The sequence below is a fragment of the Amphiprion ocellaris genome, chromosome 11 (assembly GCF_022539595.1).
Source record: "Amphiprion ocellaris isolate individual 3 ecotype Okinawa chromosome 11, ASM2253959v1, whole genome shotgun sequence".
Classification (NCBI taxonomy): domain Eukaryota; kingdom Metazoa; phylum Chordata; class Actinopteri; family Pomacentridae; genus Amphiprion; species Amphiprion ocellaris.
Window position 1 is genome coordinate 31,783,970 of NC_072776.1, and position 26,335 is coordinate 31,810,304.

The window sequence follows — 26,335 nt, forward strand, 5'->3', positions numbered from 1 at the left end:
CCACCACATTAGAGTTAGTTAGTAGTTAGTTAGTAGTCTCTCCCTCCCCCCAAAATAATGGATACATTCAAGAATGCTATTAATGCAGTAATGTCTCCTTGTAAAGGTAAAACCATCGATTGACAACAATCTGATCAGATAAGAGAATATTGACAAAGAAAGCAGAGTACAGATCACATTTCGATCTAAGTCTCCAATTACGATCATTAAGTGAGCCCAGCACAAAACTCTCCTATCCTCTCATCTACCCTCGTCTGTATCAGTGTGGTACTAGTGGATAAATCAACAGCCAAACAAAAGCAGCCGGTAAATGTGGGGAATGAAGTGGCTGCCAGCTGTTGTGTACAAATGCAGACATGAACAGTGAAGAGCCCACAGAGAGAAGCAAAGCCTGCTGTTGACACAGTAAACCTAACGGAGCCATAAATACTGCAGCCAGCCTTCCTCTCCTGCACAGGCCTCCATGTGATGATACATGCTGCCTGTTCCACAGTGGAGTATAAATAGGAAAGCGCTGCCCCAAATTGTGAAATTGGTTTCTCTCTTCAGTCAGGCCCCGAGGAAACTGAAGCAGTCGTGCAAAATGTTCCCGGCTGCTGCTTAAACTTGTGGACAAACAGCAGCACTGGGGATGTAGCGGTTAGCATTCAGACGAGACATTCCTGTCTGTCATTTAATAAACTAATACAACACGTCCTCCACATCACTGCTGACAGTAAAACACAGCACTGTCAAATGAATATGTTAATGAACTACAAGACTGGAAATGATGCTGTGTTGATCAATGTCACGAGGTTAAATTGTAGAAATGATGGAATTTGCTGTGTTAATGATTTGAAATTGATATGCCAATGCCCTGAAAACGATGGCAGGAGTGATTGCAAAGACAGCGTCTCATAAACACATAACGCCATTTCACATTAGTGAAGTCATTGCTTTTAGTTCAGGGGTCTGTTAGCTGTAATTTACAAGAATATTTCCAGGAAAGTGTGACAGAATTTGGTACCGATTATGAGTGAAATGAAGCGTTACAGCTACAAAGTACTTACTCATTATATTCAAGTATAAAAAAAAAATCATGAAGCGATGTGATGTTAAGGTCAACATTTAAAACACACCTGATGCTGTAAAATTTCCCCCACTCTGCAATGAAAGTCATATTTATGCACAACGGCTATAAAATCCACGTTTAAGATGACACGGTGCAGATTCCACTTCCCTAAAAGTGACTGCAGCTCCTGGATTGTGTCAGAAATGTCAATAATACATCAAAATGACTATTTATGAGGCTTATATTTTAAGGTTCAAACTCCATAAGATAATTGCAAAAGAATTAATTTCTAAATTAACAAAACCCATCCATCAGTCATGTCATTTACAGTCTGGTTTCCAAATGTAAGATAAAGAGTTTATCAGTCCCCAAAGGAAACTATTTTGCTAGATATTGGTCAGAAAAGTAAAATACTTAACAGGAGAAAATGCAATACCTAAAAAAACAGCAATAAACAATAAGTACAATGCATTAGCGAGTATTAAAAAATTGTATAGTTTCAGTATTAAATGCTATAAGATAATTCCAAAAGTCTTTATTCAATTTTTACATAAAATCCCTCTGAAACTCATGTTCCAGTGTATGTTTTTTCCTTTTTCCCTACAGTTTTCCAGCGTATGTTTTCTCCTTATCCCTACATTTTTTCAAGTTTAAAAAGATCACCTTTATCACAGTACAAGCGCAGAGGTCTTTTTCAATTAATTACAGTCTGTACAATTTCCTGTTAATTACAGTCTGGATTCCAAATGTAAATAAGGACAAGATAAGATTAATCTCAAAGGAAATTATTTTGTCAAACACTACTCAGAAATGAAAAGCAATAAAATACTGGTATGACAAATTTCTGAATATAAAAATATGGAACCTAAAATAAGACTAGAATAGACAGTAAATGCTGGCAATGATTCTGAGGTAGTAAAGTAATATCATACATGATTATAAAAATACTGCACATTAGATATAGCAAACACAAACAGTATAAAAAGAGAAAACAATACAGCCTGCAAAGTACATTTCATGCCTCGATAAGCTGTGAAGTGCAAATATTTCTTTGGTAAAGATTATGTGGGTACAAGAAATGGAAAGAAGTCAGAGAGAGAACACATTTAGGCAGAATTAACTTTAGATAGATTTAGTTACATTTCATTCACTAAATAACACTCATAGATACATACACATAGATTCACACATACACAACACACATTCATTCATTCATAGAAACACACTACACATATAGTAGAATAGGTTATAGATAGGTACATAGAGAGAGTAGTTTGAGTGGTTGAAAGAGTGTGTTGTGAGTTGTGAGAGTGCAAGGTGTCTATCTGAGCCCTACCTGTCCAGAGGAGAAGACCCGTTCACCTACTGGGCATCACGTCAAACTGGATCCAAACCTCTTCAGGATGGCCAGAAAATATCTCCTCATGCCAGCAACATCTGTGCCATGTGAGCGGATCTTCTCCAAAGCTGGAGAGGTAGTCAGCCACAAAAGAAACAGACAGAAACCATGCACTCCCTGGTTTACACCCCATTTATACTGCCACAATGGCAAAGTTGCAGAAGCACTACCATTCACTTCCACATCCCATAATACTAGTGTCCCACACAAAGTAGCAGAAGCACTTTCCTGTCCCCCAGTACCTCTATACACACCATATGTATGTATATCTACACACACACCTACACACACACACACACACACACACACACACACACACACACACACACACACACACACACACTTAAATATATCTATATTTACATACAGAAACAAATATACATGCATGCAAACAAACATATATACCGTTTTAAAACATTTATTGCAAGTACAAAGCAGTGTGAGACAAGCAGTCCTGAGGCTTTTTCAGTTTTCTCCACTTAGATGCAGTTCTGACACAGAGCCAGCAGGTGTCGCTCTTCTGGTTGTGTCAAATGCTTCGAAGCAGTGTGTCGTTCTGGAAGCAGTTGTGTCAAAGTGGTTCATTGCTTCATGAAGCTTCGATTTCACCATCACTACCCAGAAGTGGCCTAAAACTAGCTTCTTTTAAAGCTAACAGCTAACGGCTAACGGCTGCTAACGTCCAAACTTGGCCGGACTTCCTGTCTTCTCCCGCACGAGCGTTAAGCAACCAATCAGAACACGAGGTCAAAAGGGGGTCAATTTTTAATTCAATTAAAAAGTTTATTTATTTAAATAGTTTGTATTTAAATTGTTTGCTTCACCTCCATTTAAACCGTAGCTAAAAAAAACTTAAAAAGTCAAGTTGACATTTTTTTTAAATTCATGTTTTTTATTTTGAAGGTTTAGACAGTTTGTTTTGTTGTTGTTGTTGTTGTTATTTAATTACTAGTGTTCATTCAGAGCAAGAGTACAGTCACATACAAAAAATGGGCCAAAATAAGATAAGGCAGGGAGATTTGTAATGTCAAAGCAGCAAAGAAGATTAACCCTCGTATTGTGTTGAAAAAAAATTACATTGATTATGTTGCAGGTCATTTTGACCCGTACTGTGTAAATCCACTCAAAACAGCCAACAAACCAGGTTAAACCAATAACAACTTTATTTTAGATTATATAAACATTTAGAAAAGAGACATACAATACTTTTTTTTTTTTTAAATTCCAACACTATATTTAAGAACTATTTAGTTAACATTTTTCCATTTTCATTTTTTGTTTTGTTTTTTTCATTTAACTTGTCCCATTTTGTCATATTTTCAGTGTTCAACATTTTCGATATTCTCCACATGATGGACAGAATGCAACTGTGTGCTTTCTGTAGATGTAATTCTTGCATTTCACACAAGAGGTACTTGTTTTACTGTCCTCTCGCTGACCTGGCATCTTTTCCGTTTGTTTACACCTGTGTCCACTGGATCCATTGCAGATTGGTTGGATGATGTGAGCTTCACTTTTTTAACGACAGCTGCAGCTGCTGGGGATCGAGCTGGCCTCGCTCGCCTCTGGATCTTGGGAGTGACGAGTGCTTTGCCGAGTTCTTCCAGGAAAAGCCGACGTCGGTACAATTTGCAGGCATTCCATTGCTGGTTGATTTCAGTCCACAGTACAAAGGCATTGTAAGCAAACACGTCCACAATGTTGTAGAAAATCACAAGGGCCATCAGGCAGTCTTGTGCTGGCAACTGTATGTTGCTGTGACTTTGTCCAGATTGTCAACTCCTCCTTTGGTGGAGTTGTAGTCCAGGATCATTTGTGGCTTCTTGTCTTCTCTATTGCTCAGAGATGCATCTGTGTGCATCGTGCTCATTACAAGAACATTCTTGTTTTTCTTTGGGCAGAACTGTTGCTTTCTCAGCCAAAACAAATAATGAGGAACGCAGAGGTCTGCCCTGCATCTTCAGAATTTCACTGGGAAGTTCTGGCTTATTTCTTCTGACTGTTCCCAACATAGTCAGCTTTCTCTTCTGAAGTTCTTCTCCAAGGCAGTAGGATGTAAAGAAGTTGTCACATGTGCTGTTATGACCTTGCAGCCCTTCACTCATCTCCAGCACCAAATGCATCCCCTGATTCTTCTCAGATGCTCCTCCAGGTAGCTTTCCAGTGTACACTTGCATATTCCATGCATAGCTCGAGTTTGCATCACAGGTTGCCCATATTTTAAAGTGTCCGGGTCAAAATGACCCGCAACATCATATTTGTACACAAACTTTGCACAGACATTCCACGAGACATCAAAGTGTCCAGATTTTACATACCAGTTCATGACCCTAGATGAGGAAAAGTCACCAAATTTCATGAAGAAAAAGAAAGGATAACTAGCACTTTGGTGAACACAAAAACTGAAATGGGTCAAATTGACCCTTAACATAATACGAGGGTTAAAAAGATTAAAAAATTAAAATGATTGAATCACCCAAAAAAGCAACTCCCTTATATTAATTTAGACATATATGTTAATTATAAATTTATTGTTGCAGTAGTTCAAACTTCTCCAGACATTTCCAATTTTAAAATTAAAGGTACAAAAAAAGCCCTTATTTGTTTTAAATAGGCTATGATTATCTTTTTTTCACCTTTTACAATTTTGGATGTTTTATTAAATATGAAACCCACTAATATAGAAGATTCACTTCTATTTTAGAGGGATATTAATGCTCACAAATGAATGTTAAGGAAACATTTTATTACTGTAGTGGATTTGTGATAGAGCTACTGCAATTTTGGGACTGCACTATGCTTCATTTCATTTGTATGGAAAATAGCAGCTGAAGCTGTCATATAAATGCAGAAGAGTGAAAAATGCAATATTTCCTGCTGAATTGTCACATTGCAGTACTGAAAGAAACTCTAAGTACCTTTAAAAGACATTACAGTACACACATAAAGTACTGCACTTGAGCAAATTTACCTTAATTACTTTCCACATTCACCTACACCTCTGTTTACAAGCAGAATCCTCTGTGTACAGTGGATTAGTTTGTTATAATCACATGAAACATGTTAAACTGTGAAACGTGATTCTGTCTGAGCAGCTGCAGTAGGATCAAGTCGGCCTCAGCGTTTGTGTGCACCTGTCTGCATCTGCAGTTCATCTTCTTCCTGCATTTGCTTCAGTCTGGACACATAAAAAAGGAAGTCCAGGCTTGGCGGAGACTGCAGCATGTGCAGGCCTGCAGCAGAGCAGTGTATCCATGAAAGCTGCTCAGTTCCTTTGTGTGAACTTCAGTGAGTCAGTGATTCCTCCCTGGAATTAATTTTTCTTGAGCTGAAGGAGATTTGCGAGCAGGGAGAGAGAAAAACGCTCGTGCATTCTGTGTGAGGGTTTACTAAAGAGTGGGAAGCCGTGGCCTAGATTTTTATTCAGATATCCTGCATGTGCATCTACATACCTGCATCCGTTAGCAGCAGTGTGTGTTTCGCCACAGTTGCGTCAGTAGCAGCTTGGTGGTCGCGAGCAGCTTCTTACATCATCCTACTTGAAGCCCCTCACAAGCATTTTACACACATTTTCTGTGGAAAAATGTGAATCAGAACAAATACAGCCTTGTAATATTTATGGGAATTTTCCAGTGAATTTTCCATTAATGTGTGTATTGTAGCTCTTCACCTCCATGGTAGAAATCCAGGGAGACAGGAATCTGTGACACAGAGGAGAATAGAGCCACAACAGCTTGGGAAATTTGAAAAACATCCTTGTACGAGTCATTTTTTCCTTAAAATACATCCACATATGATGCTACAGCTTCTCTTTGTTACATGAATCTGTTTTATTTTTAAATTAATCAAAAGAAACAAAGCGGAAAATGAAATAATACCGATAATATGCTTTAAATAAATGGGCCATAATTGCACTGTTTGTGTGAAAAAAGTACCGTTTTCACAGTTTTCTAAGGGGAACGTTTCTCTTTGAGCACCTTAAATCTGACTTCAAAGCACTAACAGTTGTAGGTCAGTATGCAACTTGCAGAAATTTGACATGGAAACTCAAACCTGCAGCACAAATACACTTGAATTTTAACGGAGCAAGAGTATATTAGCAACAAAACCTTTCATTCCGAGTGAAAAAGAAGGTATTTAACTCAGTTTTTAGTGGGAAATAATATATCAGACACAATTTAGTAAGCAAAGCAGAGTACTTTTATGTCTTAAAACACATCCGGAGGGGATATTTAAATAACGAAAGAACAAGAGTCCCCTAACTTTTATAGAGGTGCAATACAAAATCACTTAATTTCTAATACATATACAGCTCTGTGGTCTGTAGAAACACTAGAAATGAAGACGAGTGTGCAGTATCTCCTCCTCATCTGCCTGTCACACTGCTCACCTTCCTCCTGAAGCTGAACTAAACTCTTATCAGCTCTGGGATGTACAAACAGTCTGGAGCATTGTTTCATTTCATCGTATTTAATTACAATATGTAACTCGTGGCAGTGAGACTCTTCGGTCTGCTGCCTTCAGTGAACAGTTTCTTCATACAGTATAATGAAATAAATTAAGCAGAATGACTGAATTCCCTGCTCTCCCTCCCTCGCATCATCCTGTCGTTGAACATAACTCTTTTCTTTCTTTGTGTCCATCATTTTCCCTCCGGTTTCCATGATCTCAAACAGGCCTGGAGTGTTTTCACACTTAGTTGCTCAGATTATTCAAAAACCTTGGAGTGGTTTCCCTGCTTTATTATTAAGTATTTTTAAACCCGATGACATCTGGCAATAAGAAATTATAATATGGTCTCGTGTTTGGGGGATTGAATTTACACACCAACTCCAAAACCGTCACCCATCATTGTCCAGGAGCAGTGAAGTGTCAAACTAAGATCCACATGAATGCCAGGACCAAAGGTTTCCCAGAAGAACACTGGACTATAATAAGATGATCAATGTTATTCACCTCACCTGCCAATAGTTTCATTGTTTGGCTGATCAGTATGCAGTAAATTTATGTAATTAGATTCCTAAACTTTCAAATTAAACCCACAAGGAATGCAGCGTAGTTGATGGTCTTTGGTAGGGGACCAAGACTGATCTATGATTCTTTAAACTACTATTCTATTTCCTAGTCCACTTGGATGATTCTGTTCCATACATGCACAGTACACTAGTATCTGTGCAATAAAGACTCAATGACAGTTTCTGTGTTTGTTTGTGTCGGATGACAGTAGGGATCAAGCTTTTTTGTAGATCTGAGGCATGTGATATTCCAATTCGATTTCATTTTCCTTTATAGTACACACTTCAAGCATTGCAGAATAGTTGTAGTACCTGATTGCACCTCCAGGTGCAGCTTTTTACTATTTAATGTTGTAGTGACCAAACAATGGAGGCAGTTCTGTGTTGGCAAGTGGAGAGTACTCTTTGGCGGTTTAGCTCACAAAGGGGCACCATGACAACGTCTTCTGTGACACATAGTGAGCTACAGCTAGCACACTTGTGTTAAATCTGATCAGGATCAACTAGGATAAAAAAGATACTGAGATGAGGTGTCCTGATCAGTTTTATTTTGGCCCCAAACTCATCCAAGTTAAAATTTAGTATCTGTCAATACCATTTTACTTTATAATACACATTTCAAGTATTGTAAAATAGTTGTAGTGCCTGATTGGACCACCAGGTGGAGCTTCTTACTATTTGAATTTGTAGTGACAAAAAGAGGGAGGCAATTTTGTGTTGGCAAGGAGAGAATATTGTGGGGGGGTTTAGCTTGAAAAGGAGCACCATGACAAAGTTTTCTGAGAGCTCCAGCTAGCGCATTTGTGTTAGATCAAATTGGGAGCAAACTGGATAAAAAGAGATACTGAGATGATCAGTTTTTCTGCTTGATTGTAGGAATGTCCTGATCAACTTTCATTTTGGTCATAATTCCATCCAAGTCATTTAAAATTTAGTATCTGTCTATACCATTTTCTTGTATATTGCACACTTCAAGTATTGTAGATTAGCTGTAGTACCTGATAGCACCACCAGGTTTTTACTGTTTAATGTTCTTACTATTTAAAGTTGCACTGACAAAAAGAGAGAGGCAGTTTTGTGTTGGCAAGCAGAGATCATTGTGGGGTTTTGGATCATAAAGGGGCACCATGACAAAGTCTTCTGTGAGCTCCAGTCAGCGCACTTGTGTTAAATCATATCAGGATCAACCAGGATAAAAAAGAAACTGAGATGATCTGCTTTTCTGCTTGACTGTAGGAATGTCCTTATCAAGTTTTGTTTTACCCCCGATTCAATCCAAGGAATTTAAAATTTAGTATCTATCAGTACCATTTTCCTACACATTGCACACTTCAAGTATTGTAGATTTGCTGTAGTACCTGGTTGTACCACCAGATGGAGCCTCTTACCAGTTAATGTTATTGGCAAGTTGGCAAGCAGAGAACATTGAAGGGGTTTAGCTGGTAAAGGGGCACCATGACAAAGTTTTCTATGATGTTTAATAACACCCGCCCAGTGTATAGTTGCTAAACAAGCTGGGATTAGTCTGAGTCACTGGATGTAGGATGCGGTTTTAAGGCCGCTATTGGCTGCTCGTTTTACCTGGCTGGAAACAACAACAGCAACATCCTTGCAGCAACCTACCACGCTAAAAATTTTAAGTTTTGCCACGGAGTTTGATGGTGCAGAAAGGCAGCCCTGCTCATTACATGGAGACGTTCAACCAAAACTCATCACTATTTTTGAGGGAACACCAAAGCCGCATTCTTCTCTTAGCCCCGCCTACAACGACTATGATTGTTTTAAAGAAAGACAAACAAGTCAGACTGGTTTTTCCCCAATAGCATGATGGTAGAGTTGTGCACTTGGACAATTATGTACTACAGACTGTTTTGGCAATGTAAAACTATGTGTTGGCAAGCGTAGAACATTGTGTGGGATTAGCTAGTAAATGGGCACCATGGCAAAGTCTTCTGTGATGCTAAATGACCTCCGACCAGTGTACATACATTAAGTATAGCATTCTTAGCCATAATCTTAACCTTTGCAGTCGGTATCATTTGTCAGTGACTTAAAACAGCAAAATCAGTACAGAATAAATGTTCGGTGTAATCAATTTATAGGATAAATGAATCATTGATTGATATTGCTGCATTTTTTTTGACAAAACTATTCAAATTTGCAACACCAGCATGACACAGATGTAAACAAAGGATCGGGCTTAAGTTTGCCTTGATTGGCCCCAATCCTAATCCCAGCATCGAGATCAGGACATCCTTAAGTAACAGATGCAGAGTTGGTGTACAAACTCTTTTCCAAACTGGACCCAAATCTTATTAAAGGAAATGATCTATCTGTGGTCCCATCATGCCAAAGGACGCCCAGCAGAAACTCCCCTATTCAAACAGTTTCTGGACTGTAGTAGGAGAATGAAGGCTCCATTTGTCGGCTAATGAGATGAGGTTTGGCATGAAATCTCTAAAGGTTCAACTTTGGTATAACTCTCTGTTTCTGCTGAGTGGGTTGCTGCTGGGTGTTTCAGGCTCCAGGCTGCCGACAACAAGACAAGCAAGGACCAGTTCGAAGCGGATTCAGAAGTGTTTTCACCTTTCTGTCTGTAAGGTTGCAGGTCATCGTGATAACCATATGCAGAAAGGTTTTCACTTGAACCCAAACATCTCGAGGTTTTGGGATTCCTTCCGAGGTCTGAACATCCTCCAAAGTTTCCAGTGTCTGCTTGAGTTAACGTCATCGCTGCTGGAGGTGTGAGGATCGCGCACACACACATATACCAATAAAGCTCAGAGGCGTGTTCACGTGTTCACGTGTCTTCCCGGCGTGTGTGTGCGCTGTCCCTACGTCACGCTGAGCTGAGGCTGTCGAAACCGCAGAACTTCCAGCGTTTCTCCAGAGTGGCGCCGACGCCACTCAGCTCCTGTCTAAACATGTTGGGCAGTCGGACCATGAGACGCTCCAGCTCCCCTGCAGACACCTGAGAGACGAGTGGCAAATGGGTCAAACTGAACGCTGTATGTGCAATATATGATACATAAAGGTGGCAATATGTGGAACTATCCTTTAATAACATATACAGCTACATAGTCTGCATTTTAAGCAGTCAGTTCATTCATGTCAATTCAGTTTTATTTACACTACTGTTCGAAAGTTTGGGGTCACTCAGGCAATTTCATATTTTCCAAGAGAATTAACACTTTCATTCATGTGCTAACATAATTGCAACAGGGTTTTCTAATCATCAATGAGCCTTTCAACACCATTAGCTAACACAATGTAGCATTAGAACACAGGAGTGATGGTTGCTGGAAATGTTCCTCTGTACCTCTATGGAGATATTCCATTAAAAATCAGCTGTTTCCAGCTAGAATAGTCATTTACCACATTAACAATGTCTAGACTGTATTTATCATTCATTTAATGTTATCTTCATTGAAAAAAATGCTTTTCTTTCAAAAATAAGGACATTTCTAAGTGACCCCAAACTTGAACGATAGTGTATATAACGCCAATTCACAACTTATGTCATCTCAAAGCGCTTCACATATTTTAAACAAAGAACCCAAAAATCCAAGTTGCCTTCACTTAGTGGCTAATAGAGGTTAACTTGCTGTTTATTCAGGAACTTTGGGACCAACATCTTCAATTTAGTAGGATTTTATTTCAAATGTAAGTAAATGTTTTGTGTTTCTTAATGATAGCAGAAAGCTGCATCTCTACCTTTGAGTCCAGTCTCTGTATGTACGACCACAGATACTCGAGGTTTGCTCCAAATGGATGGACGTGGAGGAAGGTTGATATAATACCTGCAGAGAAGAAGAAGAAACATCATCAGATCAAACTTTAGTGCAAACAAGATATGACAAATTCAGCATCTTACTGAGACACAGTGCTTTTTGACAGGTTAGGAATGCTCAAAAGCTTACCAAAATTGCCACACACATCTGAACTGGTGAAAAATGTGATATTTTAAGGGAATTGCACACATATGTGGCGATATGGCTCTATAGCGCCACCTGGAAAATTTCAAACAGGACCTATGGTCAGTATGTGTCACCTAGAGGTATGAAATTTGGTCAAAACGCACAAAAATGTAATTGACACCCATGCCCAAAACACAACAGAAAGTCGGCCATTTTGAATTGTGTGTCATAATTTGGAAGACTTTGGGTCTATTTTGTACATTTTCAAAAGCTATAAACTCAAACAGTGTAACCCCAGGAGAGCTCATATTTGGCCAGGATGTACACCAGGCATGGGTGATGAAGTCTTATCAAAATGCTTCATATAAGTCTAAGGTAATTTTTGCAGCGACTCCTGCATTCCCAGTGTGTACGAATGGTCTTGTAATATGTGTTTTCAGGAATGTTAGTATGCAGGAAGATTATATCAGAGAAGGAGTGAAAACACATGTCTGGATTTCATGTTAAAACATCATTTTAAAAGGAATCTGTGCATGTAGCCTGAGATGTCAGTGCGGATCCCAATGAACACGCTTTTAATTGTGTAGATTTACTGTTTACCATCAGTATTCATGAGCGCTTTAAGAACACAGGCTTGGAAAGCTCAAGGGAGAGAGAGGTAAGATCCACTCGAGTGGCTATTAGACGTAAAGGTCCAGGCTCCAGCAGAGCAGCCAATCTGCATCCTCATGAAGCGCTGCACAGTAAACAAATGGCTGCACGGCGCCATAAAAGAAAAAAAAAAAACGCTGGCCGGAGCAGAAACCGCTCTCGAGTTGATTACTTCTGAGAGGTCCTGCAAAGGTAGGCAGTCAAGCGGCGGGAAGGGCTGAAGGAATAGAGTGGCGTCCCCCGGAGGATTCGCCGTAGCCAATATTTATTTCCTTGATTTATGTGGCGAAACGCTGGCAATTACAGACGGGGCCTAATTCAATTCCTTCCAGCAGACCTGCTCACATGGAACAGCGAACCAGAGGAGAGCTGCAGGGTGAAGGGGGGGAGGGAGTCGATCTCTTTAGCAAGTTAAATCTCCAACTTACACCAGAGAAACTCCAAACTCTGGTGATAAAATAAAGGGAAAAACCTCAACATGTGTGGTTTCAAGAGGAAATTAGTGTGTGAACTAGCAAAGTAGAGGTTCTGATTTGTTTTCCACTAAACGAGGGTTGATCAATACTGCTGATAGAGTGAACACATGGATGCAAAATGTGTGATTTGTGAAATTAAAAAGGAAAAGGAAACAAGCTTGATCTTTTGTTTACAACTACGTTTGTTACCTGAGGATGTCCTGCACCTGATCCTGAGATTATAATAGGCCCTAGCATTGACACAATCCTAAGCCTGATCCTTTGCTTACATCTGTGTCACACCAGTATTGCAAATTTGAATAACTTTATTAAAAAATACAACAGTATCAATCAATAGCCGGTTAATTTATCATATAAATAATGGTTTATGCTGTGCTGGTTTTGCTGTTTTAAGTCACTGACACATGATACTGACTGCAAAGGTTAAGATCAAGGCTAAGAATGCTATCCTTAATGTATGTGTGCTGGTCGGAGGTCATTAAGCATCACAGAAGACTTTGTCATGGTGCCCATTTACTAGATAAACCCACACAAAGTTCTGCACATGCCAACAAATAGTCTTAAATTGCCAAAACATTTTGTAAATAATTGTCTGACTGCACAATTCTGCTATAGGGGAAAAACAGTCTGACTTGTTTGTATTTCTTTAAACCAATCCTAGTCATTGTAGGCGGGGCTAAGCAAAGATTTGGTGTTCCTTTAAAACTGCAATGAGCTTTGTTGGAACATTTCCACACAAGGCGACGAACGCTGTCATTAAAATTAATAATCTGCCTAAGAAAAAACTCCAAACTCTCTTGACAAAATGAAGGGAAAAACCTAACGTGTGATTTCAAGAGGACATTAGGGTGCGAACTAGCAAAGTGGAGGTTCTGAATTATTTTCCGCTAAACGAGGGTTGACCAATACTGCTGATAGAGTGGATGCATGGATGCTACATGTGCGATTTGTGAAATTAAAATGGAAACGTTACATTCAGAACACTTGGCAAGTAGTTCGTTCTGTGTAAAATTACAACAGGTACATCTCATATTATTACTCTGCCAAGGAACGGTGGAGTTAAGTGATGATCGCCATACATTTGTCCATCTGTTTGTCTGTCTGTTAGCAACATTACTCAAAAACGGAATAACAGATTTGGATGAAAATTTCAGGGAAGGTCAGAAATGACACAAGGACAAAGTGATTAGATTTTGGCAGTGATGCAGCTTGTAGTCTGGATCCATGGATTTGTTTAAGATTTATGTATCATTGAGATAGCAGCACGGCGTCACTGTAACTATGACAACAAGTGAACACTACATGAGCTGCCTGTGGATGATCACATGATTGTGATCCTACTACAAATCCACTGCTGTGGACTTATCAGGACTTATCTGTACAAAATGATTCAAGGAACAACTGATTAAATTGTGGGTGTGTTTCTGAGTCCCATCAATTCCTGCAGCCCGCTACATATTTAGGTCACGTGATTCGGTATCCGTACATAACGTACACATACAGAACACACGCTTGTGTTCAGTGCAAGGTCATTTTGTTTGTGGGTATATCTATATTAAATGACAACATTCTATGTTGCTGTGATTTCTGCCACAAATTTTTTCAAGAGTTCATTCGTTGGAAATGATACGACTGAGCAGCCTTGGAGGAGTACTGCGCTCTAAATGCTTTTCTTATTAGATTAGAGAACAGAATAACCTCTGTGTACAATGAGGTGATATATAAATTAACTTTCTTGCTTTGGAGAACATCAGTCCTGTATGCAAACATATGGTTTATATTGTAATATGGACACTTGCAAATTTACTTAATACAGAATTTTCACAACAGTGGGTCTGCAGCTACCACAAAGAGAAGATACAGCGATTTTGACAGTGGAAGAGTCCTTTTTTTCTAAAACCAGGAGCATACAGATGGGTTTCTTTAACATTTACATGGTTGTACAGCAGGAATTCATCCCCCAGGGTTGGACTGTAAAAGCAAAGCAGAGCTCTACAGTAACGTCCTGAAGGAGAACATTCAGCACAAATGACCTGAAACGTGGCCTTGTGGCAGATGGAAGCTCCGGTGCACAGCATGGTGAGTTTTTTTTGACCAGAACATCACCATCATTGCTCTCCTCCTTCCCCTACTCCCTAGATTTGGCTCCATGCGACTTCTTCCGCTTCCTCGACATGAATTCGAGCTGAAAATTCTGTGTTTTCACACCGTTTAGGGGATTCATGGCTCATTGCAGATGGTGCTTGACGTGTTTACATAACCAAACATCTAGGAAAAGCTGCAGCATCACAATCCAAAGGAGACAAATTTAAATCAGATACAAGCTAGAATATTCTGTTTATGCGCCGCTGCAAAGGTGTCACCTGCAGATAGTAGCTTCATATTTACTGTACAGATCTGCAGCACTCTCCCACTTCAATGCAATGCAGTTTTTATAACCTACTTCATGCAACGATTGCTTGAGAACTGGCTGGAACTGCACTTTTCTTTCTGCTTTTGTCGATACACCGAGTGTAATATTTCCAGATTTCTTTCCTCTTCTTGGTGTTTCCATTCAGGGAATAATGACCATGGAAATTCATGCAGCTCTATTTGATTGTGTGTGAAAACAGGCCACATGCGTCCTTTAAAGTGTTTCTTTGTGGTGGAAATCTCCCAGTAGCAGCAGCTTGCAGCAGCCAGGCAGGAAGACAGAGCGCCGGGCCTCGTCTTTTTCTTCATATTTGGATTTTCTCTGTGCCTCTAAGGGAGATAAATGTGCTGCTGTTCCTGCTGCTCTCCTCTGCTGTGGACAAAGCGGTACAAATACAGATCTCTCCCTGCTTTTTCTCAATACGGTGCAACACCAGGGTTTACCAGACGAAAACAGAAAGAAAGTGCAATGCATTCGGTCCAGCTGCTGTGTGAGGCCCGGCACAGACAGGACGGCGTGTTTGTGAGTTTAAAAGAAGACAGCATGGTTTATGTTTGAGTCTCTCCTGTGGTGGAAGGCTTCAGTCTGCTTCACCGGTTCTGCTCGAGAGCTCTCCGAAGCCGCAGACAGCGAACACAGCGCTCAGAGCCGAGAGGAGTTAAATGTCAAGAGCTCTTCTGCACTTCATTTACGCGCCGGTGTGTTCGGTCATCTTCGACTTTCTGCTGCCAGACGCTCACAGAGCAATCAAACCTGCAGAGCTCCTGCATGTAGTCCTGCCTGCACGGCCTCTCTGGAAATTAAATTAGGCGCAACAGCCATCAGCAAGTCGCAGTCAAACAATTCATAATCCCAGTTTGTGCATGATCCACCTGGAAAGAAAACACTTGGAGCGAGAATCGGCACAAATTTACCTCCGCAACCAAATTACATTCACATCTTTCCTGGGCTGGAAACGGCAGAAGAATAAGAGGCAAACCGGCCAGCGGGCAAAAGGCTTCAAGAATAAACCAATATTTTCCATGAATAAGATAATGGAGAGGAAGTTCTGAACCCTCCGAATCCCAAAACCTGCAAATTGTCTTTAAAAAATGGACCAAAATTATGGCATTTGTCAGACTGAAACTATATAAACAGAAACAATCATTGGATTTCACACAGTTCTTAAACTAATCGTGTATACTGCTTCTCTGTCCATGAAAATAATGAAATCTGAATTCAAAATAGTGCTTTTTCATCACAATTACTTGAGTCTATACACCTCTTTAAATAATTTGCCTTTGCTTCAACCAGATTCTGGAAAGAACTAAAAATTCTACAATTATTCAGGGACTTTTCAGCTTAACTACCATGAACTGCAGGTAGTGTAACATAGAGCATTGCGAAGACAAGTGTGGAAATAGTCACTAATTTAGTTAAAAATTCCAAAATCTAAGCTCAAAGTTGTGCTTTTTCATCACAATTACTTGAGTCTATTCACCTCTCTAAAAAAATTTCCTTTGCTTCAACCAGATTCTGTAAAAAAACAAAAAAAATCTGCATTTTTTGTTACAATTGTGGGTACATTAGCAACTCAACTTTAATCAACAGTCACATGACAAAAATTCTGGGACTTTTCAGCTTAACTAGGCTGAGCTGCAGGCGGTGTAACACAACGCAGAGAGGAAACAAGTATAGAAACAAATTAAAAATGCAAGACATTATATATATATATATATATATATATATATATATATATATATATATATATATATATATATATATATATATATATATATATATAAAATTAAAATTATGCACTCCTCTGCACAACCATGGATCCAGTTGTGACTCAGCTGTGACAAACAGTCACATGACAAAAAAATAATTAGTGTGAACTGCAGGCAGTGTAATACAGAGCAGCAATAATTTGCCAAAAATAAAAACTACTTTAACCAGATTCTGTTAAAGAAAACAAAAACTCTGAATTTTTCCGGCGTTAGTAAGACCTGTGGGCACTTGGAAAAATGTTGTTTATGTCTAGAATTTATGGCATTATGACTGCATTATTCTGCACAGAAGAATTTCTGAGTTCTCTCTACTTATAGCCAGGATTCTTCTGTTTCCATAGAGGTGCAGGACTTTATGTTGCAGTGAAAAATGAGCCTACAGTGAAGGAAAATCGTCCAGAAACAACTCATACTTCCACTATATCTCACCCTGCATGAGTCGAGGCACTCATATTCCTCAAACTATTTTTCTTTAACAGTGTTCTGGTGTCAAAATATCAAAAATGATAAAATTCCAATAATTCTGCAAGTGAAGATGCAGAAGAATTCTGTAGCTTTTGTGCCAGTCGTGACTGAGATCATTTAAAAGCACAACAGGAGCGTGAAATTGTCAAAACACGTCCAAGAGAAGTTAGAACTGATGAGAAAACCCCTCAGCTGCCTCAGTTTTCCAGGACACAGTTCCAACTTGGGACGCCAGAAGATCTGACAGACTGTCCAGGAAAGATTTGGGCTTCAGCTGCTGCAGAAAAGGAAAGAAGAGCCGCGACTTCCAAAAGCTGATGGAGGCTTTAAAAAGTCTAAAGTTTGTCCAGATTCAGAACAACTTCAGCTGAAAAAACAAACACAAAAACACTGGAGATGCAACTGACTGAAAAACAGTGGAGCTTTGTGCAACAACAAGGCCGCAATAAAATGCTACTGTGTGACTAATTCGGGTTTAGAAGGTGAGAAAACATGAAAAATATAATCTAGATCAGGGGTGTCAAACATACGGCCAGCATTATTTTTGGTTCTTGATTTATAAGTTAGTGTATTTTCAAAAATATGGGGAAAAATCTGTAAAATAAAAAGGACATTAAAATGGGAATGTTTTAATGTTATTTCAAAATATACTTCAGGCACAGTTTATTTGGTTGCTTTGTTGATAATTTTGTGTGTTTTCAAAAATACTGAAAAATAAATCTGTAACATAAGAAGGACCTAAAAATAATAATAATAAAAAATTGTTAATGTTTTACTGCATTCTGAAAAGGATGCAAGGAAAATGATTTTATTTGGTTTTTAGTGTTTAATAAAATATATTTACATGCATATAAACAATGGAAATATCTAAACACACACACATATATAACTGTTAGATTTAATAATATATAATAATTATATAATACTTATTTTTCTATTTTTCTGTTAATTGTCACTGACAGTATCAAATTATAGAAATATATTTACACATGAATTAAACCATTTCATCTATTAAATTGATGAAAATATTTGTAACATTAAATTAGCAATATTGATAATTTTGTGCATTTTCAAAAAATCTGTAAAAAAAAATCTGCGTTTTTTAAAAAATCATTTATTGTATTATGTATGTTTTTAAAGACCTGCTTTGCTTTTATGTCTTTTTTATGGTGTTCAGTGGCATTTTTGGTACTTTCATGATTTTATTTGCACCAGTTGTTGTTTATGCTAACAATCTATTCATATTGAAATGTTGCATTTTATATCTTTTACAATGTTTAACTTGTTTTTTCCACTTTTTGCGTCTCTGTTTGGCCTTAATGGCTTTCTGTTGAATATCCTCTTTCTGGCTCGTTATTTACAACACCTTGTAAACTCTGTTTTTAAAATGTCCTACATAAATGAAGGTCTTATTTACCCAGAAGAAGAGCTTCTTTCTCTGAAGCGACTCCTCCTCTCATGATGAGTTCACTTCTTCTGTCTCTGCTGTGATAAAGTGAAGGAACACATCCATTGATGCCCTGCGAAAGCAAATAAGATCCACAAAATAAGGTCAAATAATCTACTTTTACAGCTGATATTTGACCGACACAAGACTGAAAACGCTTCCTGTATTCAAGTGGGACTGTGAATGCATGACTTTTACTGTTAATGGAGTGTTTTTACTGCGTATCTGAGTATTTCCTTCAGCCCTGATTCATAGAAACACAGACAGAATTACTGCGAGCACTTTAATATACGGACAAACCCTCATCATTTAATAAAAGGCATCATAGCGACGCACACGAGGGAGTTTCCAGGTTTTAAGACAACACAGTGAATACACAGCGGCTCGGCGTGTCATGTTTTATGTATCCGTGTCCTTCTGACTTCTATCGGTTTCTACTTCAGCAGCTTCTGGGCTTAAAGGTCACCTCCCAACAGACGTAAGTATACTCGCTGTATGTGTTAGCGTGAACATAGCGGCTCAAAAAAGTGCCGTAAAGGACCAAAATAACAGCCTGAACTCTGTGAACTTTTGTTCTCTTCAACTCTGACACAGTTTTGAACTTCAGAATTTTTGTTCTTCTGCACATCGGAGCTCTAGTGTCTCCTGAATTTATCTTTTTCATGCTACAAATATGCTAACAGCTAACACATTCTAAGCACTTCTTTATGGCGTCATTCCATCCAAAATCATGTAATTTTTACATTAATTTCTGCTCAATCATCTCTAATTTTTTCTAGCATGAAATCTGGATATTTTTAAAGACGTTCGTGAAATTCTAGCGTGATATATCAAATACTTTCCAAAATAAGTTGTTCAGAACATTCCCCTTGACCCACTTTCAGAAGGTTTCTTTCACGAATTGAAATTTGAGGCTGTTTGAACGACAATATCTCAGGAACTATTAAAGAAACAAGCCTAAAATTTTCACTTTTGTTTCTCATTATGACACTACTTCAGAATATTGGAAAAGTTGATCAAATACTTTCTGATTATGGGTGAGTTGAAATCTGGAAAAAAAATGATTGAAGCCGACATGAAAAGTCCCATCTTTGAGCTTAAAATAACAAAAAAATTGATGTAGCCAAAGTCAACAAATGACATTTTCTGAATCATATGTCATAGTAATACAAAACAAAAAATATAGAACAGTTTTAAATATGAAATACTCTGTAATTGGATTGATTAAAAGGTAATTTTGTTGAACTTTCTTAACTGTTTGAGCAGATATGACGAGTTGCACCACAAAACCAAAAATATGGACATACAGTCCAGTTCAATGGTTTAATGAGAAATAACAGTGAAAATTGAGACTGTAATCTTTAATAGTTCCTGAGATAATGTCTTTTCAACATTAAAACAGCTTCAAATTGTAAGGCTCTAAAAAACATTGGAAAAAACTGTGCCAACTTAATATATCTAATATTTCTTACATACCATTTTCAAAAATGTACAGTTTGTGATTAAAAAAAAGATTTCAGGCAAATTATCAAAACAACACTAATGATTTGAGATGGAATTACCCAGCAACGCGTGTTTATGATCAAAAGATAAAATTTTAAAATCTCTATGACTTATGAGTAATTTATCTTCTGCACTGAATGTTCTTTAGTAAAAATAAACCTTTCCAAGTTAGTACTAGAAAGTATTTTTAAAATATTTTTTTTAAGGCTGTATGTCTGAAAAACTTTTACATGTTGAGATGATGCATAAACTCATGAGAAACCAAACTGACCTCCACATATTTAAATACTATTTTGCATATTGTTTCCTGTTTCAACATCTACTGTCCGAATGAAGGATTTCGAGCAAACTGTGAATCATCCAGCTAACGTTTTCTGCTCAGGTTTTACCTTTTCATGCAGCTCCCCGTTGGTTCCCTCCACAGCTTCACCGTTACTGTTCAGCAGCTGCAGAAACAGAAAGAAAAAGAGAAAACAGGACGTTTGACAAGTTACAGCAAAACTCGAGACTGAGAAGAACATTAATCTGCGACAGAGGAGGTTTGTTTTCTTTGCTGTTGCTTTATAGATTTGCTCTGTGTGAGGAGAATGAAAGATTCTGCAGAGGAAAGTCAGTCAGACAAGGATGAGTGTGTTTGTTTGTTACATCTGGAAAATTCCAAGAAACAGAAGCCTCCAAATGCAAACGAATTACTTTTTAAAACAGTGAAGTTTGTACAGATGGCAGCCTGCTAACTCTGGTACCAACTGGAGACCAGAGTTCCCACTAAGACCAGTAAAAACAGAAGCAAATAGTCGAGTTCAGTTTCTGTTCTGGTTTCTAAGTACTCTGCAACTTAAAAAAAAAACTATGTTACAAATGGATTAATTGTACTTTATTGCTGTAATATTCAGTTCAAATTCTTCTGCTCTTCACTTTTTGTCCAATTTATACAGTAATTGAGTAAATAAAAACATAATTCAACTCAAACACATTTTCTAACTATTCCTTTAAAGTGATTTTACACCCAAAAAACGCCAAACAGGATCTTAAACTTTATGTATATTGAATATGTGGCAAATGCTGGTATTTTTGCCCAGTACAGTCAAATACGCTCCTCATCTTGAGCCTAAACTGGGTAATCTGTGGAGCTGAAAAACAAAACAAGCGGCAAAAGCTGCAGTTCCTCAATTGGTCACTAGAGGAAGTTAATCCTCATAGACCCCCCAGGCTAAATGCTCATATTTACATCTGAAATAAACATATTTACAGCCAGCTACAAACAGCTGTTCTGGTCTCTATAGCTAAATTTCCCCTTAATGACAACTGTACAGGTTTGTAATGTTGATACAACTCATCTGTTGAGATAGTTTTAAGGCTTAAAGTTATGCATAATTAGGGGCGTGGCTGTTTTGAGTGACACAAGACAGTTCATAGCTCTATTCTTACTACAGTTCTTTGCTCATTTTTGTTGGATTAACTGGGAGTTAGGAGGAGTCAGCGGCAGATGGAAGCTGGAAAAAGCACCCAGTGCTTCCAAACCACTCTTCAGGAAACCTTTGGGTGACGTCACCGAGGGTTCGTCCATCTCAATATACAGAAAAACACATCAAACATAAGAAAACCTGCCGCTAACTGACAGCTACAGCTCCGCTCAGCCAGCTGTCCATCAGCAGGAGTCTGACAACCTTCTTCCCATTGCAAAAACACACAATTTCACCTTTCAAGCAGCTGTTTTCACTCGACAGTTTCTGGGCTAAAATCTGCACGTTATTAAAACACAGACCTCTGGGCAGATCACACACTTTAAAACTCACAGCATGTAGAAATATGAGATGTTGGCTGACTATTGGAGAGTTTACGTTTGCATATGATGCATCCCTTTGTTATATTTGACAGAAACATCTCCAGAACAACATCCTTCCACCGCTGCAGACTCTTCCCACCCCTCCTGTGGACTATATGGACATTTTTACAACTCAAACTGCCGCTGCCAGCCTCTGCTACAGCTTTAACCCCCAGGCAGGATCCTCAGGTTTGCTGTCCTCATTCAAAGAAGCACCTGAATCAGCGACATACAGCTGGAAGGTGTGCCGAGAAGCTTTGTTCAGCTCGATATTTGCCCCAAAAGCTTCAGATATAAGCTCTAGTAAAGATGAAACTGGTGGTTGATGTATGTGTTTCCTTTGCCTACAACCTGGATTCGTCTATAAGCACTGTAACATCTGTAAATCTCAGACGTGAAAACCTCTGAATAAATAAAACATGCCGTCTGCTTCCTACAGGATGAATGTAAATCAATGGAAGTCTCACATCAGACCAGAATAATGAACGGGCTTATATTATATTCAACCCTGAGCTGAGTGTAAATAAACATTCTGAGACAATCAATAGACACAGACTGAGGGAAAATCGACATAAATTTCTATAACGAGAGAAAATCATCTGGATTTACCCGAGACAAGAGAACAATTCTCAAGCAGGGGAAGTAACACAACCGACCTCACATGTTGGTTTTTGATCTCACATAGCCATATTTATCTCCACAGCTGTGCAGAATGGTCAAGACATGCCTCATTGTTATTCTTCTATAGAGAAATAAAATGCTTGTTTGTGCCTCTTTAGATCAACCACAATTATCTTTAGCGATAGTTAGTCCAGGATGCAGTGATGGTGCTCCTCCAAAAATAAAGTTGGATGTTTTGGTAGACCAATCTCCACAGCTATGTAGAATGGTCTATCATCCCTCTATGGAGAAACAAAACACTTGTTTACATTTCTTTTTATCAACCACAGTTATCTTTAGCTGTGCTTAGCCCAAGATGCAGTGATGGTGCCCCTCTATAATAGTGTTGGGTGTTTTGGTAGAACATTTACACATAAGGAGATGAGCACTTTCACTTAGTCTTATATCAGACCAAATAAACTTTATACTGTAATCAACCCTGCTAAAAGAGGTGAGTGCTGCAGTGTATCCAGGCTTTCTAAAACAATCCATTGACACAGACTGAAGGACCTAAATTTCTATAGTGTGAAAATCACCTGGAGACGAGAACAATTCTCAAGCAGTGGAGGCAACACAGCCGACCTCACGTATCAATTTTGCTAAAGTGTGAGGAAACTGTATTGATATGACCCTTTATACACTTTGCTTTAAATCTCACATAGCCATACCGATTGCCACAGCTATGCAGAACAGTCTGCCATTCCTCTATAGAGAAATAAAATGCTTGTTTGTATTTCTTTATATGAATCGCAATCATCTTCAGCAATGTTAAGGCCAGAATGCAGTGATGGTGCCCCTCCATAATAGAGTTGGGTGTTTTGGTGGAACATTTGCAAGCAAGGAGGAGAGCAATTTAACCAAAAATGGCTAATTCACCAAAATTACAGCAAAAAAACTACTCCAAAATTTAAATCTTTAGCCACATAGTATTTTTCGAGATGTAAGTTGCTCTTTGGAGGTTGTTGTTTAACGTAACTTCCTTTTAAACCACTTGAATTACAACATATTGAAAGGCTAATGTGGAAGTTTTGCCCCCAGTTTTAACTGTTTCCTTTTGTAAAACATATTAAATATAAAAGGATTTAGAGTAATTTAAAGGCACCTGATTCAGTAATCTAACACTTTATTTTGGATCGTGTAATTGATTCCAGCTTTCTAGTAAACTGCCAGAGTTTTATCCACCAGCATGTATTTATAAACCACATTCACGCTGTTTTGGGTCACACCACTCGTCTCTCAGCAGGACAGCACTGAAAAACCTCCTGGCAGGGCTGTTGCCATAGCAGCCCTCATGTCCTTCCAACCCCCTTCATCCCTCCAACACTTTCAACCTCAGTGTCCCTTTTAATATTATGTTGATCCTGAAAGAGTCACAGCTGAGAGACAAGGAAACTGAGACACTAAACAAACACTGACATCTGCACCAGCTGGTCCACAACCCTTATGTCCAGTCCCATTAAAAAATATTCACTGTTATTGTCTTTCAACATTGAATTATAGTCAGTTTAGTTGAGCTTTTTTTGACAAAAATTTACATTTAAAGATATTTTCACGTCAAATTGTCAGTTTATGTAATATATAAAATGTTACATAAGTGATAAGTGACTCACATAATACAACACAGCAGCCATTTGGTGCTAGAACTCTCAGAATTAGTGAAATGAAAATCATCTGAGGTCACTGAATTTATCTCAGTGATTGTAGAATAAAGACTAGTGTATCTGGACAGTTCAGTCACTGGTGGATCAGTACTCCTGGATAGAACTACACCATGAAGACTACAAACACTCCAAGAAACTCACAGAAGAAGTTACTGAAAAGCAAAAGTCAGGGGATGGAAACAAATACTCCTTCAAATACAGGGAAATCCATCATTAAGAAATGAAAGGAATATGGAACATGTAGACATCTCACAAGAGCAGGACGTCCTGAAAAACTGAGTGACTAAGTAAGTAAGAGACTAGAGAAGGAGGTCACCAAGATACCTATGACTCCTCTGGAGAAGTTACAAATTTCACCGGCTAAGATGGGAGAGACTGTGGAAGCTGTTGGTGAAAAAAAGCATATACAAAATATCAACTACAGTTCACCAGAAGACATGTGGGAGACTGAAGTCAACTGGAAGAAGGTTCTTTGCTCTGATGAGACCAAAATTGAGATTTGGTCACCAGACTAGAGGCCATCCCCACTGTGGAGCATGATGGTGGCAGCATCAAGACATGAAGCATGGTGGTGGCAGCATCAAGACATGAAGCATGGTGGTGGCAGCATCAAGACATGAAGCATAGTGGTGTCAGCATCATGACATGAAGCATGGTGGTGGCAGCATCATGACATGAAGCATGGTGGTGGCAGCATCATGACATGAAGCATGGTGGTGGCAGCATCATGATGTGAAGCATAGTGGTGTCAGCATCATGTGAAGCATGGTGGTGGCAGCATCAAGAAGCAAAGTATGGTGGTGGCAGCATCAAGTAGCAAAGCATGGTGGTGGCAGCATCATGATGTTCTGCACAGAGGTGGCACCATCATTACGTGAAGCATGGTGGTGGCAGCATCATGATGTGAAGCATGGTGGTGGCAGCATCATGATGTGAAGCATGGTGGTGGCAGCATCATGATGTGAGGATGTTTCTCAGCAGCAGGTCCTGGAAGGCTTGTAAAGATAGAGCGTAAATTGAAAGCAGCGAAGTCTAGAGAAATCCTGGAGGACAACCTGATGCAGTCTGAAGAGAAGATCTGTTCTCCAGTGAGACAATGAGTTGAAGCAAACAGCCAAAGCTCCACAGAAATGGTTTAAAGACAACAAGGCAGATGTTCTGGAGTTGCCAAGTTAGAGTGTAGTCCTCAATCCAACTGAGAATTTGTGGCTGGACTCGAAAAGTTCTGTTTACTCATGATCTCTGTGGAACCCAACGGTGTTTGAGCAGCTTTGGAAAGAAGCGTCCAGATGTTCAGACTGACTAAGACCAACAGAGAATCCATGCTGTAATCACAGCCAAAGATGCATCAACTAAACACTGATGTAAAAGGGATGAATACTCATGCAGTCACTTATTTTACGAGGTTCTAAGAGCGTTTTGTTGTAAAGTCTTGTCATTAAAGCTAAAACAGATCAGAGTACTCACCTTGTCTCGGAGGGTGAGGACCTCCCCTTCCAGGTATCGATGCTCATCTCTTGCCTGCTCCAGCTCGGCTTCCTTATTCGTCAGCTTCTCCTGCAGACTCAGGAGTTGCTGGAAAACAAACACAGACAAACATTTATCTTTAAGATGGAGTTCAAGCAACATGTAGAGGGACTTAATCACATTAACGGATGTGTCTTTAGAGTAAACCCAAAAGTCGTCTTAGGAACTAGGACTTAACTGGATGAACCCAGTGTAATAATTAACGTTGAGCACCTACTGACTCCAAGTATAATGTTATTTTCATTGTTTTCCCAAGAATCCACATGAAGTAATAAGAAAAGAAAATCAACTGGCAACAATTTGGGTAATTTTTTACTCGTTCAAGTCTTTAAAAGCAAAATTATCTGATGGCAACTTTTAAAATGTGCAGAATGAAGCTTCCAATTCACAGAGATACCTGGAACTTCATTATATTAACCAAGGCAAATAAATCAACAAATGGTTTGAAAATTCTTCAAAACAAAAACATCATGATGCTGCCACCACCATGCTTCATGTCATGATGCTGCCACCACCTTTCTTCACATCATGATGCTGCCACCACCATGTTTCACAT

At 38.8% G+C, this 26,335-nt stretch overlaps 1 protein-coding gene across 2 annotated transcripts in view; it reads right to left on the minus strand.

Annotated features, from left to right (window-relative positions):
- Positions 1–6,256: 6,256 nt before the first annotated feature.
- Positions 6,257–26,335, minus strand: part of enox1 (ecto-NOX disulfide-thiol exchanger 1) — a 178,647-nt gene continuing 158,568 nt past the window's right edge. For both annotated transcript variants that reach the window (XM_023299366.3, XM_023299364.3), the window contains exons 14-18: positions 25,720–25,827; positions 20,496–20,552; positions 18,574–18,676; positions 11,180–11,265; positions 6,257–10,436 (exon numbers count right to left, since the gene is read on the minus strand). In XM_023299366.3, coding sequence (XP_023155134.1) covers positions 10,305–10,436; positions 11,180–11,265; positions 18,574–18,676; positions 20,496–20,552; positions 25,720–25,827 — 486 coding nt within the window. In that variant the 3' untranslated portion in view covers positions 6,257–10,304. The remainder of the gene's footprint in view (positions 10,437–11,179; positions 11,266–18,573; positions 18,677–20,495; positions 20,553–25,719; positions 25,828–26,335) is intronic.